At 35.7% G+C, this 16,499-nt stretch overlaps 1 protein-coding gene across 1 annotated transcript in view; it reads right to left on the reverse strand.

Annotated features, from left to right (window-relative positions):
• LOC140148928 (alpha-aminoadipic semialdehyde synthase, mitochondrial-like) overlaps window positions 1-16,499 on the reverse strand; it is a 29,351-nt gene that overhangs the window by 3,353 nt on the left and 9,499 nt on the right. The window contains exons 2-10 of the mRNA XM_072171038.1: window positions 11,982-12,149; window positions 10,932-11,108; window positions 10,276-10,431; window positions 7,875-8,021; window positions 7,316-7,394; window positions 6,312-6,439; window positions 1,628-1,905; window positions 847-958; window positions 303-362 (exon numbers count right to left, since the gene is read on the reverse strand). Coding sequence (XP_072027139.1) covers window positions 303-362; window positions 847-958; window positions 1,628-1,905; window positions 6,312-6,439; window positions 7,316-7,394; window positions 7,875-8,021; window positions 10,276-10,431; window positions 10,932-11,108; window positions 11,982-12,149 — 1,305 coding nt within the window. The remainder of the gene's footprint in view (window positions 1-302; window positions 363-846; window positions 959-1,627; window positions 1,906-6,311; window positions 6,440-7,315; window positions 7,395-7,874; window positions 8,022-10,275; window positions 10,432-10,931; window positions 11,109-11,981; window positions 12,150-16,499) is intronic.

Below are 16,499 nucleotides of genomic sequence, written 5' to 3' on the forward strand. Positions count from 1 at the left end.
AAGTCTCAATCTTTGTGACATTTCCTCAACCATTCAGCTTAATTATTAAAATCTCAAGCTTTTGACCAAATACTTCAATATGTGTGTACTTTATTGCAAATTCGTAAGAAATTGAAGTGCTTAAATTCTCAGGCGAACAAAATCTCAAGCTGTCCTAATCTGCTATGCCCAAAATGTTGACTACTACCCTTAAGCATATGCCTACATTAGTACTGATGAGAGTCACACCCAGCCAGTGATTGCAACAAGGTATCCTGCTTGGCAATATACTTATGACATAAGAAAAGTGACATATAACTTACATCATAGATACTTTTGGGAAGATCTTCTTGACTTAGCGATTTGGTGGCATCAGACTTCAACTGAAAACAAAAAAGGACAACATTTAAATAAGAGAGCTAAGACAGTTTTATTTGCACATAAGATACCAAAAATTGACCTAATCTAAAGGAGCGATTAATTTTTAAGGATTAAATATCCTTAATTTTCGCTCGATAATTTAAAGGAGCGATTATTATGCACAATGTTCTAAAAGTCAAAATAGACATATCATGGTCCTTGTAATTTGTTACAAATCTTTACTTTGCATTTGTATAATAATATTGTGTAGATTTGGATTGCATTCTTTTGAATGCTATTGATATTACCTAAACCTTATATTAATAAAGACAATTTTGGTGTCCATGTTTTGATTCATCACAAACAAATTGCAATTTCAAGTATATCCTCTTTTTAACTCAGGGTGTACATAATGTGATCAGAAACAATGACTGCAAAGTCAACATGCAATGCAACAGTGCAACTTTTGATGTAAAAACAATTGTTATTTTTAGCAAAATTACTTACTAAGTCAGGAATAAGAGGCAGCAACAAATCACCAAAATCTGATGATGCTTCCTCAGGAAGCTGAGATGGCATATTAGATACAGCACACACTAGCACACCAGGACCATCAAAACTGAAATTATATGAAAATATAATAGACTGATTAACTTGTAGATACATTTACATTGTCGAGCTATGGAATTAATTCATTGTGATCAGACAGATGGTTCAAGATATCATCTTGAAATAAACACACAATCAAATTAAATGAATATATACTACAAAAGTAATGCATTTTGCCAGGGATTTAATTTTATGTATTTTGCAAGGAGACTAGACTACATGTACATTAGCGAAGGTAATTACTTGATGCACACATCATTCTTATAACTTTATTGGCACCTTACTGCCATTGATGCGAGAACATCGATATCACATTGATATTACATACTATAAATCAACAAAAACGAGGTCAAGAATGGTATCATGTGATTATGTAGTTATTTTATAATCATCAGATACCATTCTTGATCTCGCTTTCATTGTTTTATATTACATGATATTGATGTGATGTGGATGTTCACCCCATCAACGGCAGGGAGGTGCCAATCATAAGAATGCTCTATAAACATGTCTCCATTTTTACAAGTTTAAAAGCAAAATAACTTTTCCAAAATAAAGCCCCCTGCAAAAGTGCTGTTCATCGAGTAATGTGTGTGTACATTGTACATAGGTGTATTTGTAAATGTCTGTATTTAAGCAACCATATCTCATCATAGCAATGGTTGTTGATCATACTTACGTTGAAGTTTTGAAGGAATCATCGTTGATGTTATACAAGCCAAATGGGGAATCAATGTGCGTACAATCTTTGACAAATTCCAGTGAGCCACCAGGGTCAGCGGTGATGTCGCACACACCTAGGAGACGATGAGGCAGCTTTGGTGTCCCTGGAGAACCTTTACCATCATCTTTTGGGGTTTGAGAGATCAGATTCCTAAGGTTTTCTATCGTTAGTGTACGTGGGTGGTCGTAGTTCCACAGAACGCCATTAATAATGCATGACACCCATGGTGCTATCTGTACACACATAAAAAATCATATGAGTAAGAAATGCTTGTCATGTTTTTCAAGAGATTTTTCTTCACTGATATGAGAAAACAATACTGTCATAAAGGTAGACTAATACAAGACTAATACAGACTATTCACCAACAGTCAAAGTTCCTGTGTTTTGTATGCTGTGAATTCTTGCATATTCATGAGGGCTGATCATTTCATCATGCGTGTCTAACATTCACGTAAAGCATTGCATGCCTTGGCGTAAAAATAAAATAATAGAGCATTGCATGTCTTCACCTTTACATGAAGGAATGTAAAAATATGTGGTATGTGCAAGCAGTTTAAGTCTGTCACACTTCATGGAACGATCAGCCCTCATTATCGGGTGAGACTTTGACTGTTTGTGGTTAGTCTAGTATCTGTAGTCCATGTGCCCAACATCTTAACTTGCCCAGGTGTTTGTTCTACATAGTACAGCTGTAAAAGAGTGTTGTCCTTTAATACTTTGATTTACCTCCAGCACGGTAGTGATGTAAGTGTGTATATTGCTGTTAGTTTTGCACACTGCTTACATGCATACATAGAAGGGCTGTTTGTCGGCACACTTACAGCTCAACCACAAAAAGCATTGACAGCACTACCAAACTTGAGGTGAACCAAAGTTAAGCACATCTGGATCTCATAGAGACATGCACAGATACATCACCATGGACAAACAAGTTTTCCTCACTTTCAAATTTCTTGGTAAATTTATAATATTTTCAAGTGTAGTACACTTCCTCATCATATGAAAATTAAGCCAAATACACAGTTTTCACACTAACATTCTGACCTTGTGACCTTTCATGTTCAAATAGACCTATTTATCACAAAGTGGCTGCAAAGAAGCAAGACATTTGATAGAATTCTCTGCATGTTGCTTTAAAGGTGAACCTCATTGAAAATAAAGTTATATATCAATGGAAAGCTTATGATATCAGGATATTAAAAATAATTTTTTCCGATTTTTTTGATGGCCAATAAAGCTGAAAAAATAAAAAAATGAATGAATTTTTGGTCTTTTTAAAGGCGCCCAAAAAGCACCCAAATCAATCGTCTTTGACCTTGAGAATGCTCGTGGACGTAAGCTCAGGGTTCGTGAGTCACGTGATCCTACTCGGAAACATGTAAACAAGACTTGCTTCCTGTACTTTGCAAGCTGCCCGGCAAGTCTGATTTTCACAATAAAGCTTGAAATGAGAAGAATCTTCAAGTTGCTGATTCCTTCTATATATTAAGAAATAATAGAATTATTGTCAACACGAAAATGTTCCGTAAATTTTGACAAAATCAGTCATAACTGGCTGGGTATAACTGGGTAATTGAGTTTGAATTTCGCGCTGGGATCAATTCCATGCGCAAATGATTGCTGTTACCGTATGCCGTTCATGTCATGGACTGAATAAACATGATCGAATAACAAATTAAATAACTTGTTTGTGACATTCCTATTCTTGATTCATTTAAAAATATCTGATTTTTAAAAATATCGTCTTGTAGTAATTAAAAAATTAATAAAAAAAACCCGCCGCTTTCATCAAATCCAGCCCATAAGGTTTTCATATTTAGCGCATTATGTAATACATTCTCCTGTACATTCTTTCCACACAATCACGATTGAAAGAAACAGATACTTTATTATAAAATAAATACAATTTAGGCTTAGTAGACCCGTTATTTGATTGAATTCTGAAATCTGAATAAAATTAAAATATTGTCACTTGTGTCACGATTCTTTTAATGATACTACAATCAGTGTACTGAAAAAATGAAACATTCATGTTTTATGGATTACCGAACACGATGCGTAAATTGCTGCTTTTATGCTGAAGAAATTACAGGCAGCCGTGCCGATCAAGGTGGGCAAACACAGCGACTCGCTTCGTCTCTCCAGTAGCACAAGTTTGCGCCGTGTTTCAGCAGATTTGATCAATCATTCCCTTATATTTGGAACATTTACAGGAATAAATTTTGCTGATGAAGTAGCAATATTAGTTGGAAATATCAGAATGTGAATATCAAATAAGGGCCCCCATCCAGTGGGCCTGCGTGCCTGTTCGGGGTTGCCCTTTTGCACCACACACCGCTTTTTGATATATAATTGTGCAATAAAGGTATTAAACTAAACTAAACTAAAAAATCGGTCATTTTGTCTGCAAGTACAGTACGTACAGTCATGGATACGGAACACTCGGCGACTGAGACTCAGTCATAGTCAGTCACTGTACTGAGTTCACCCCGCCCGTATGTATCTACTGAAGTTCGCCTATCATACATGACCGGTTGTAAAGTTAAGAAATAATTTAAAAATCCCGTACATGTACCTTATTCTATTCCTTCATTTTCTCATTGTGATAAGTTCATCTCAACTTGGTGTGACGATCTGAACTGGTAGCACTAGCAGTTATTTTTGCAATCTGTTTTCATTCCGGTTCTTGGCGAATCTTCGCTCTTCGTGCTTTACTGTAATATTCCCTGCATATCGTGGATGGCTTGGCCTATCCCAAATCACCCTGCCAGCACTTTTCCCATTTTTAATCCACACACTTTATTCAGGAACTTCATTCTTGATTTGATCATGATGTTTCCTTCATGTTATTCTTATTTTATTGAAGATATTTTTCATGTAAAGTAAGTTGACAATGACTGAGTTTGTGCATTGGCCTGATGCATGCCACAGTAATGCATGGACATTGTGTTTACAATCAAACCCGGAAGTAACTGTGTGTCCCGTGCTGGCGTCATCATCGAAAAGCGCCTAATTTGAAGCGATTTCGTTTTGTATTTTAGGGGGTGCCAATATCCAATCTTTGCATCTATCCTGGTGCGTTAGGCAAATAAAAAATATTCTTTTCTGCTTCCTGGCATCATAAGCTTTCCATTGATATATAACTTTATTTTCAATGAGGTTCACCTTTAAAGCTCCACATGAAACTCTCCTGTTTAGGCCTGTATATATGTTAAATTTTTGTTTAAGGCTTTTTCTACATTTTGCACTTTAAATTTCTTGTATTATTATTTAGAGTCTAAAACATTTCAGATTGCACATACTTATGCTATCAAGGTATATTGTAAAAGGTTATTTTCAACCCTAACAAGCCCAAAACCCACAAAAAGATACAGCAGTAAGCAACTGTGAGTGCAAGTATCCCTTTTGATGCAATTGCATCGTTGTGCCAAAGCACATATGGGTACGCAAAGGTGGCTGGCCAAAGTAATCACTTGTGGCTTGCTATGGCTATTTGTGTGTGTAGCAACCGAGGGCCAGGGGTTCAAAACCACACCAAAAAAATTAAAATCCTCTTCATCTTCTTCCTTTCTTTCTAGCACCCAAAAAGGCCTTTTTTACATTTTGCACTTATATTATTATTTTAAATTCTAAAACATTTCAGACTATACATCCTTGTAAGTATACCCCTACCAAGAACCACACCCATTCAAAACCACGCCGAGAAAATGAAAATTCTTTTCATCTTCTTCCTCCTTTCTTTCCTTCCTCTCCACCAAAATACCTTCGTGGAGTTAGGGTTAACATTCTTAAAGTAGCACTTCCTCACAATTTACTTTATAATCCGATTATTTCTCTTTTGTTTTTGCCAAAAACAAAGAGGGGAGAAATGTGATTGGGAATCTGCAGCCCAGTGTTTACTCTAAATTGAGTGCACCAAAGTGAGCATTTTGCCCCTATCTTAGCCCAATTTTGGCTCAGTAATATCTCAGATTGACTAATTGTAATACAACATTGCAAATATTATGTGTGCCAAATATAATTTTCATTGGGCAAAAATTGTGACATAATGCCCCTGAGTAAACAATGCTGCAGCCTATGTAGTAATTCTATTAGGTTTAAGAGACACAGACTTATTTCACTCTTTTTGAAAAATTAGACCACTCTTATAAAGATGTATTAATGTTCTGCATGATTAACTTTACAAGCAACCAGATACTGCGCCCAGCACAATATGTGATGCGATCAAGCAAAATCAGTTGGAACTCGGAAATATTGATTTTGAGATATAGCCAAATAAAGGAAATATTTCCTTTTGTTTCCGCTTGTTTTGAAAACATTTTAATTGCTCATATCTTTGGAACTGGTTATTCAATTTCAATGGGGTTTTTCTGCAAAATCCAGCTTTGTAAATGTTTTTTACTATCCTGTAAGAAACTGAAAATTTATTATTGCAGAGTTCCGAATGATTTTGTTTGATCGCAACACATATACACCTACATAAACTACTGAACTTGATTTAACAAAAGTATAATGGCTACTAATTGATAAGTTAGTTGCTCTCGTACCTGAATATAGACAGATAAAAAAGACTACAGTGGTAGTATCATACAACCATTACATAATAATTCATAGTAAATTCTAAACAATAATATTACCTCTTCTGGAAAGATGGACCTGTACAGCTTAGGTTGCTTGAAGTACTCATTAAGGTCAAACTTGCCTCCATCTCTCTTCACAAGATGATCCTCACAATCCAAGACAGTGGCATAAACTTTCTTGTGATCTGAGATTGGTATAAGACAAACATGAATCAGACCCAGTGATATTGATGTGAACTTTATCACAGCAAAATACATTACCTTCTATCTCTTCCTCTTTTCTAATATTACTATTATGACAAATTGCAGAAAAATGGCTTTTGCCACCCCCCCCCATCATGGTCGGTGTACCCCTAATAGGATCGACATAACGAAATGCATATTCTAGCTCTATTTACACCAAATTTGACAATTTCTTGATGTTGGCAAACACAAAAGCCTGAATAATTGCCTTGTAACATTGTGAGCAGTGTGGTAAATAAGCAAAAATGACCACGGGCCATTTGGGCCCTTGTTCTTGAATCTTTAGGGGCCCTCACAAACTTTAGCGGGCCCGAATAAATTGAGAGTGGAAAATAAACACAATTTTTGAAAAAAATCAGCATTTAAAATGAATCTCCATTATGAATTAGTGTAGTATGGACGATGTCTTGGAAGATTTTTTGTATTTTCAGTCCCGTTTTGCAGTAAGCTTAAATTTATTTTTTTCATGGGCCAGTCGGGCCCTCATGGCACATTTTCGTTGGGCCCGCATTGATTTTCACGGGCTATGGGCCCCCGGGCCCGCCTTATTTACCACGCTGATTGTGAGCATGATGCCAGATCATAAACATTCAAGTAATATTTGCTTTCTATTAAACAACAATGGCCCTTTCTTTTTATCTGTTGCAACTAGCAACTGGCTAGTATGAGGCACCTTCAAGTTTGCGTATAATTGAAATATCCTAACTTTGCTAACCTTATTTCCTTGATCATGTCATACATATTCATGAGGAATAATTATATTACAAGATGTAAACAATCAATTAAGAGAAATAATAAAATGAATGAATTTTCCTTACCGCCATTAAGAGCCTTTTCTTTTAGCTCTACCGCTTTGACAAATTCTACAGGAAGGCCATTTAGCATTTCTTGAGCACCCTGTGGAATAAGACCAAGTGTAAAAAAACAATGGTTAGTATCTGGCCTTTACAGTGCAAAATCGACATGATATTTTATATATTTGTTCACTAATCTTCAGGTTTTTCATTTATAACTTTTATGTTCTTTTATAATATTCATAAACTATTAAGCTTATTCATCCTGATCCTCTTACTAGCAAGGGTTTAACTTTATTGCACGATTGCACGATAACAACCAGATACTATGGAATTGAATTCCTATATTTTGTTCACATTAGCCTTTATGAGGGCACTTTGAGTGCTGTCAATTGTAGGGTATAGAGTATGTATCCCGCTTCAAATTGTGAGCGTATGCTCAAAGAGTTAGCGTACATAAGCACACATTTAAAGATGCTGCATATATACATGCATGCTGACATTACTGAATCACCGTTATAAAAATTACTGTAGTGTTAGTGTTTTGAATTTGATAATAATTTACTAAACAAATGGGGCTTACCCTAGATACATTGCCAGCACCCATGAAAGCAAAGGTCAAAGGACCAATTGACTTGGGAATTGCCCCTTTACTGATGGCAGCACCAACATGTTTGACTGCGTCCCGAATTGCAGCAAGGCTTGGGTAACTGTGTGGTGCTGCTATATGCTGTAAAGAGAAACAAAAGATTACACTCCGATTATTACCCCATTATTACATGATAATACCACCATTGATGAAATCATCCATTGTTACAGGGCTATATTATGTAGGATTATACCAGTGCAACTGGAAATGGGAGTAAATATTATATCATGCATCCTACAAGGGAAGTTTTAATATCACATTTCTTTATGTATGTTTCCTTACATGGGTATTACATGGTAACATAGCAAAAAATGCCGGGCCATATTTCAATGGGCATTGAACTTTGTCACAATGTTACCATGGTAACAAAACATCCTGGCTATGGCAAACTGTTCTTTTTTAAAATTGTATATAGAAGACGAACAATTTGAGACTATTTTCATAAAAAATTTTCAGGTTTTGATCCCTGTGGAGGTCAAATGGTGACCTTTGACCTTTCTGCTAAAACCCCGGAAGGGAATGTCACAGATAGGTAAAAGTCTACTTTTTCTGGATCGCTGTACAAAAGACAATTAAGAGTAATAATTTAGTAAAATTTTCAACAGCATTTGAGCAGTTTGAATTTTTGAAATATTTTTAAAATTGGTTTTCTTGAGAAGCAAAATCTATAAAAAACAAAACTATGGACACCAAAACAACGTCAAACCCACTGACAGCCAGACTATTCATTTAATTAGTTGCAGTGAAAAAATATTTTTACTCTATTGTAAGAATGAGTCGCTGCAAAATACAAACAACTGATAAATATAAGAAGTATGTTTTGGGAAAAATCACTGCTCTATGGGAACAAGATCTTACTAAAATATTAGTAAAATATGTAATACCAAAACCCAAGCGTGGACCAGTATTTATTCTTGCTTAATATTTTATATTTAAAAAGTACAAGTCACCCTGGAGACAAAGTCATTGCAAGTACATTATTCAATCTACATGTATAAGCTGTAGCTCCCATAACAATGTGCTGTGAAAATTAATATCAGGGCAAAATTACAAGTTTAGCCAGTAACAGGAAGACCTAGACATCTGGGTAAGCTGTGTGACCTATATAAGTACACCCCAACCTTTGATATATTACCTAGATTCCATCCCAGACAAGATGAACCATGTGTGAACTGAGCAAGTGCTTTATATCAGGTTCACTATGATAATCAGGCAAGGCACTTGACATACATGTATGGATGTGTAATATCTACATTATCTGATAAAACATTATGGTATATTGTTTTATCAACTTTGAGGTTATTGGAATATTTTTCCTGCACTGCAGCACAGCCTATAGGTGTACATCATTCTGACTAACCTTTTGGTCTTAAATGGACATATCTTAAAATGCCAAGAAGGTATGACCCTCACGTTGTTTCGTATGAAAGAGATTATTTCCACCACCTGGAGGGAGGGGGTGACACTCCTCACAAGACCAGGGTCATACTTGTGGGTCTTTTTTCAAATTAAATATCTGAAAATGCCAAGAAGGTATGACCCTCAAGTTGTTCCAAATGAAAGAGATTATTTCCCCCACCTGGGGGGGGGCAAATTAAATATCTGAAAATGCCAAGAAGGTATGACCCTCAAGTTGTTTCAAATGAAAGAGATTATTTCCCCCCACCTGGGGTGACACTCCTCACAAGACCAGGGTCATACTTGTGGGTCTTTTTTTCAAATTAAATATCTGACAAACTAAACAAGGTATGACCCTCTAGGTGGTATCAAAGGAAAGAGAAAAGGATAGAATGTTTTAAACAGAGTTTTGGAATTAATCTAATACTGGAACTTACTTTTTGCAACTATTGCTACGTTGCGTCTTGAACCACCAGACTTCATCAGGCAGCAACAGATGGCCCAGTCCCATGCATGAGATAAGTTAAAGCAGAGTGACAGTCCCCCTTTCTTGTTCAGTGATGGTTGCTCAATGCATTCCCAAATGGCTTCTTTTTTATGCCTCTCATCAAGAATAACGACTTCCTCGTTCTTAATTGAGTGTCTAGTATCACACGACCAGCCCAACAGGTCAGTTGCCTGATAAAGTCTGGTGGTTCCAGACGCAACGTAGGAATAGTTGCAAAACGTAAGTTCCAGTATTAGATTTATTCCAAACCTCTGTTTGAAACTACTGGATGACTAAGAACATTCACTCATTTAACAGAATTTTTTCCTTACCCAGGATGATATTCCTTTTAAAATACCATTATGCTTTAAACTATAGAGAGTAAAATTATATTATATTAAAGTGAAGTTAATTCGAAAAAGGATGCAAAACACAATAGTTGTTACTTACAATAAGAGGTGTATGGTATCCTAATGCCAGTAGTCTCAATCCCAGACCATGTAGGATATTAACCATCCCAGCACGTCCAGCATATTGACCAAATACAGAGTCTAACCTAACACCTTTGAAGTCCAGCCATCCTTCATAGTCTATCAGACGAATATTCTATTGAAGGAAAAAGAAGAATTGAAAATTTAGTCAACATACACTTATTTATGAGCTTTTATTTACAATGCACATTGTATTTTTATGTACTATTCATTTTTAGACAATACCTGATAATGTCTTATGCTCCAGATTGACATGCACTAGCAAGCCTAAAACCTTGTAGACTTTTGTACTATCGGTACCGGTAATATGGTACTGTTTTTTTCTTCTTACTCTATTATTATATTAGATGAGTTCTTCAATTATTTAATTTAAATAGTATTTTTTAACATCTATGTTTTTTTATTGTAATATTTTTTGGTGGTGGGTGTGCATGTTTTCCTTGTTTGTTTGTTTGTTTGAATTTTGCTTATTTTTCAGGTTTTTAAATTCTATTAATTTATAAAATCCAAATTCTTCAATTGAAGTTGACATTTCGCAGTAAAGCTTCATTCAAAACAAAAACAACTGAAATATCTCAGCATGTCATCTATGAAGATTATTAATACCAAACTTACATGTTTCAAGATAGCATCTAACAATGGCATGTTTTCTTCCTGAGCCTTGATGACATGTGCAAAGAAACAGTATGTCTTATCTGGCAGGATGGAAGGCAGTGGCACCTGCTTGATACCAATAATAAGTGATGCCTCACTGAGATCATCTGTGAAGATGGCTCCTGCCTCTTCATATGCCTGAAAAGAATGAAATAAGAAAATATGTGTGAGACATTTATAACTGAAACATTTTCAGCTATGTATTCCTTTCACAGCATTTGAGGAGTAAATTCAGCCCTGATTTCCTGGGTGCTCTACAGTATGTGTGTTATAAATTAGGCCAAAAAAAATTGTTTGATTGGCGTAACACGACCTAACCTAACATTAGGACCGACACTAGACTATTTTTTTTTTTTTTGCCAAAAAATAAATAAATAAAATTAAAATTAAAAAATTAAAAATAAAAATTTGTAACTTGTGTTCACTGCATAGTCTATTGAAGATATAAAAATGCATTGGTTTTGTACACAAGTCTATATCTTAGATAGATTTTGAAGTGAACACAAGTTACAAATTGGTCCCATTTGGATACAAACTTGTAATTTTTTGGTAACTTTTTTCTAAATTTTTTAAAATCAACCACAAATGATTGCAGTACTTCACTCTAGGTCAAAGGACTCTCTAACTCCACAAAATATTTGGGAAAAAACGCAATTTTATATTTTTTTATTTTCTTAATTTTTTTTTTTTTTTGTTAAATTTTTTTTTTTTTTAATGATGGTAGCACTTGATGTTAGATCCAGGGACTCTCCAAATCCGTGAAAAAAAACCCGCAATTGGAGCCAAAATACGCAAATTGTGGCGCAAATAACGCAATTGCGTATTCTTAGCAGCCCTACCCTAACCCTAAACTCTGTAAATGAGGACTGGACTCATTAGCAAGTTGCACCCTATTCAGTAATTGTACCATCTCTTTTCTACAGTAGAACTCTGTCTCAGATGTGCCCATGAGTTCATAATTTACTTTAATTGGACATGCTTCAGGTTTTACAATATAGATAATGTACATACCACTTGTGGAAATGCTCTTCTGCCACATGGCTCCATTAACACTTTGACACCTTGATCCACTATCTTTTTGACTTGGTCTGGGTTAAATGGTGTCCGTCTTTCCCACAGCCCGCCATAGTCTTCTTGTCTAATTCCTAAAACTTTCTTGTCACCTGGCATGATGTATCCCTGAAATATATTTTTAAATGATTTTCTGTTATTATTTCAAAGTTGCATGCATTAAAGTAGTTATTTACATTTGAAGTTAATTTTTTGTTACTGAGGAAGTTGCTCTCCTTCCACATCAATGCAATTCATGATCAACTTCCTTCTCCTGCCATGGATATGTGGTGATATGCTACATGTATATGTACTTCAAAGGACCATTTAATCAATCAATGACCACTTTTGAGGTATACACAGTGATGACTGAGACAAGTGAGAATGTCCTTTCTAAAATGCCAACTTGAAAAATACAAAGTTTATTCATTTTGATCTATTGTTGAGGTACCGGTACTATGTTTCAAACTGAAACTGACCAGTGACCAGGTACAATCCATGTCCACATTAATAATAGTAATACTCATCTTACTGAGGAGGTCATGTGGGTGTCATATACTCTCATTATGACTCAATCTTAAGTATGGTAATTTGCATTATGATGTCTGAAACCAAGAGGGGAGGAAATGTAGAACCTACTATCTAAAAAAAAAGTCCTTGGAACGCTTGGTACACTCTGTCGAAATTCCGTGCAGAATTTCATATGATCATGGAAATGACGTATATTTTGCCTGGGAACAAGCATGACATCTACAACAATGATTTCCCCTTCCCCTCCCCATCAATCAATGTTGGAACACATTGGGAAACAGCTGAAGACATTGGCATTTCTCAACATTGAACGGGGGAGAGGGGGCGAGAGTTTTCCGTTATTTACACGCAAGCGTTCCAAGACTTTTTTCGATGATTGTAGGTTGGCTTCTAGACAAAATTATGCCTTCATAGGCACTTCAAGAAAAAAGTGGGTTGCCAGTCCTATTCATTCATAAATACTAAAAAACAGTATAATTTGACCCCTTTCCCGATGTCCGATTGGTTCCAAATTCAAAATGTGGCTTGTCGCTTTTTCGCAGTAAAAAGTACTAGATTTAAGGATTTTTTTGAGATGAATGCCTTTACATTGTGACCCTTTACACGGATCCACCATCTTGCTACTAGACAGAGGTTCTTCTTGCAAACGCATGGGCAAAATGGGCATTTTTGTTTCTTGCACATTTCCAGCAATACATGTACACAAGAAGGCTTTTGCGATGCGTATGCGCCGCGGTAATTAAACATGTGTTTAGCAGGCGTACCCTCACACAGCATGCACTTTGCGTTTAGAACCTCGTTTTGAGTTAACCGTGCAATCGGCAAATATTCTGAAGATTGAATTCATGTTTTTTTAAAAAGACTTTTGTGCAGACACATATAAACCGAAAGGGTATAATTTTGGCACCTAGTTTAGCTACTTTACATGTAGTAAAAAAAATGCCTTCAAAACCATGACCTCTTTCCTAATGTCCAATTTGCTCCAAATTAAAAATGTGGTCCTTTGCTTAAATTCAACAAAATCCATGGGCTGTTCAAAACGTGTGGGTTGCCGTTGCCAGTCCTATATAATCAATATATTTCCATAAATTACTAAAAAAACACAATTTCCCCTTTCACGATGTCCAATTGGCTCCAAATTAAACATGTGGTCCTTTAATTTTCCACAAAATAAATGGGCGGTTTAAAAGAGTGGGTCATGATGCGGGTGGACATGATCTTTTGCAAAAAAGCTGATTCAAAGTTAACTAATTGTGTCTGTCTCTTTTTCAGTCTGCAACTCTGCATAGATTAAAGAAAGTTTAATGACTATGTGATTATGTAACTACTGTGGATGTTGGCATAAATGGTGCATATTCATCAAACCAATTATGATGTTTACATGTTACCGTAATGTTTAATAAGCGTTTGTTTTGGTACAGCCAAGAATGTCCTGTCTTTGCAACTGCAGAGAGTCTGCAACAAAGTAGGTTGCCCTGTACCTCTTTGTGTGATTGATAAATAAATAAATAGGCTGTTTTGGGATACATTGTAGGAAGTCAAAGAAGATCCGAAAAAGTCAAGGAGAAGAAGAATTTTTGACTTGGCACCCCCGGGATTCGAACATTTGACCCCCTGCATGCCAAGCACACCATCACGGACCGGTAGCTACACAGGTTATTGCTGCCCGCCAGCAATTCCGTCGATATAACACTTAGGGTGATTGCGCGCCATCGCAGACCCTGGGATTCATGCATGCGCAGAATTTTTCATCGTAAGATTTTGTAAGATTTTTGGGTGTTAGGGTTAATTTTATGCTTTTTCGGTCGACAAGGTCAGAATTCGCCCAATTGCGAGCGTAGCGAGCAAAAAAACATAGGTTCTTTATGCTTCCCTTTTCAAAATCAGCCACCCCCACCAAGAAAATAATCCTGGCTGCACCCCCGTCGAATTGAGTTTTGGAGATTTTTAAAAATCACCCATTTGAGTGAGTAATTTTTGACCGTAAACCTGATTAGACACTTGACACTCTTGAATTATAAAGTAACATTTAGCCTAATCTACAAACAAACCTGCAAAATACTCTTGTTTACTTTTATTTTGTTACTTTTTGAACACAGAAAAAAAATCACCCACGAAATGAGTACCAACAATCTTCCACTTTGACTAAAAAATCGCCATAACATCGAATTTTAAGAAAAAACAAATTGACCGAAGAACTAATAAAATGATTTTAGGGTTGAACGATTTGCTCACTTTTTGGGATTAGAGGACTATTTTTGATTTGCAAGTTATCAATTTTGCGAGCTCAAACTGGTGGGGTCCGGGATCCGCCATAATATTAGATCCCTGATTGAGTCGAGGGCAAAGACCCTGGCGGGGGCCCAGGGGGTAGAGCCCCAAGCTCACATGTTTTTACATTTAGGCCTTTTCAAGCTTCCCATGCACTTATATTCATGATTTATAAAACTTAGAAAGGATATTCAAATCTCTGATTTTTGAAGAAGTTCAAGATAAAAAAAAAATACATTCAAAAGGGTAACAATTACGAAGTCGTTCCGATTAATGTTAATTCAATGCATTGAAATCGAATTGAATTGAAATGAATTTTGGACGATTTTCATTTCAATGCATTGGAATTGAATTGGAATCGAAATGAGTGGGCTTGGGCATGAATTGAATTGGATTGGAATTGAAATCATCATGAGCAATGAAGAATTGAATTGGATTGGAATTGAAATCATGTTGAGTGATGGAGAATGAAGTGGAATTGAAATGAAATTCAGCTTTGATTTCAATTCAGCATTTCAATTCACAAGCAGATGTCTGTGATTCCAGATCATTCCACCTGTAAAAAGTGCCCTTCTATGTTCTGATTTCTGATACACTTCCATGTCTATTCACACAAGAGACACACATTAAAAACTTTTGGCACTAATCATAAAAAACTTTTGGCACTAATCTTCTAATTTTCATCCTCAAAAGTCATTGTACATTTGAACAAATTATGAGAAAACCATTAAGAAAATGCTTATATCTTTGACAGCTTTTTTCACACTTTTTCAAAAGTACAAGGATTTTGGGTGTAAAATCTTAGGAGCAGGAGACAAGTATGGGGTATCTAATAGTATCAAAACCTTGATTTTTGACATCTTTGAGGTCAGTGTGGGGATAGGGTCCCATTATCGATCGTACCATACCGTAAGTTTAGAAAATAGGCCCAAATTGCATGGTGGACAAGAAGTTAAGACAAATATTAGGAAGTCAGTCACCCCCGCAGTCACCTTTGAACTAAGAAGTTCCAAAGTTTCATAAAATAGGACCCAGAGGTCAAGGATCACTCGCATTGTTTGAATGTGAAAAGTGAGTTATCATAACAATAAAGTGTCTTTTGTTGAAATGCTTTTGTGACAAGTAGTGTTGCTGACTCTAGTGTTGAAATTGGTAGTAAAATTTAAAACATGCACGGCCATTCTAGACACCATCTTGTCCATGTCCACTATTTGTAAACATGTCTAAATGCTAAACATGTTTAGTAATTTGATGCCTTGTGTTTAAATAAACACTTCATGTTTTGACATTTGTGTTTAGATTTTACATACATGTGTTTACAAATCGAGGACAAAAAAGTGTTCAATCTCTAGACACAGTTTTTGCAGTGTGCATTTGGTCAATTAACACAAACTGCAACTGTATTGGAATTGGAATTGAATTGGAATTGAAATGAATGCTCAGAATTGAATTGAAATTGATTTGCTGTTAATTTCACTGCATTGGATTGGAATTGAAATGAAATGATCTTGAAATTGAAAAATTGAATTGGAATCGAATTGAATTAATTCTATATATAGCAAGGTGGATTGAATTGGAATTGAATAGCAAGACTCCAGGTGTAGAAAGAATTGAATTTGAATAGAATTGAAATCAATTTTTCTGATGACCTGTGCGAAACGTGAAAACAATTAATGC

This window comes from Amphiura filiformis, chromosome 3 (assembly GCF_039555335.1).
Source record: "Amphiura filiformis chromosome 3, Afil_fr2py, whole genome shotgun sequence".
Lineage (NCBI taxonomy): Eukaryota > Metazoa > Echinodermata > Ophiuroidea > Amphilepidida > Amphiuridae > Amphiura > Amphiura filiformis.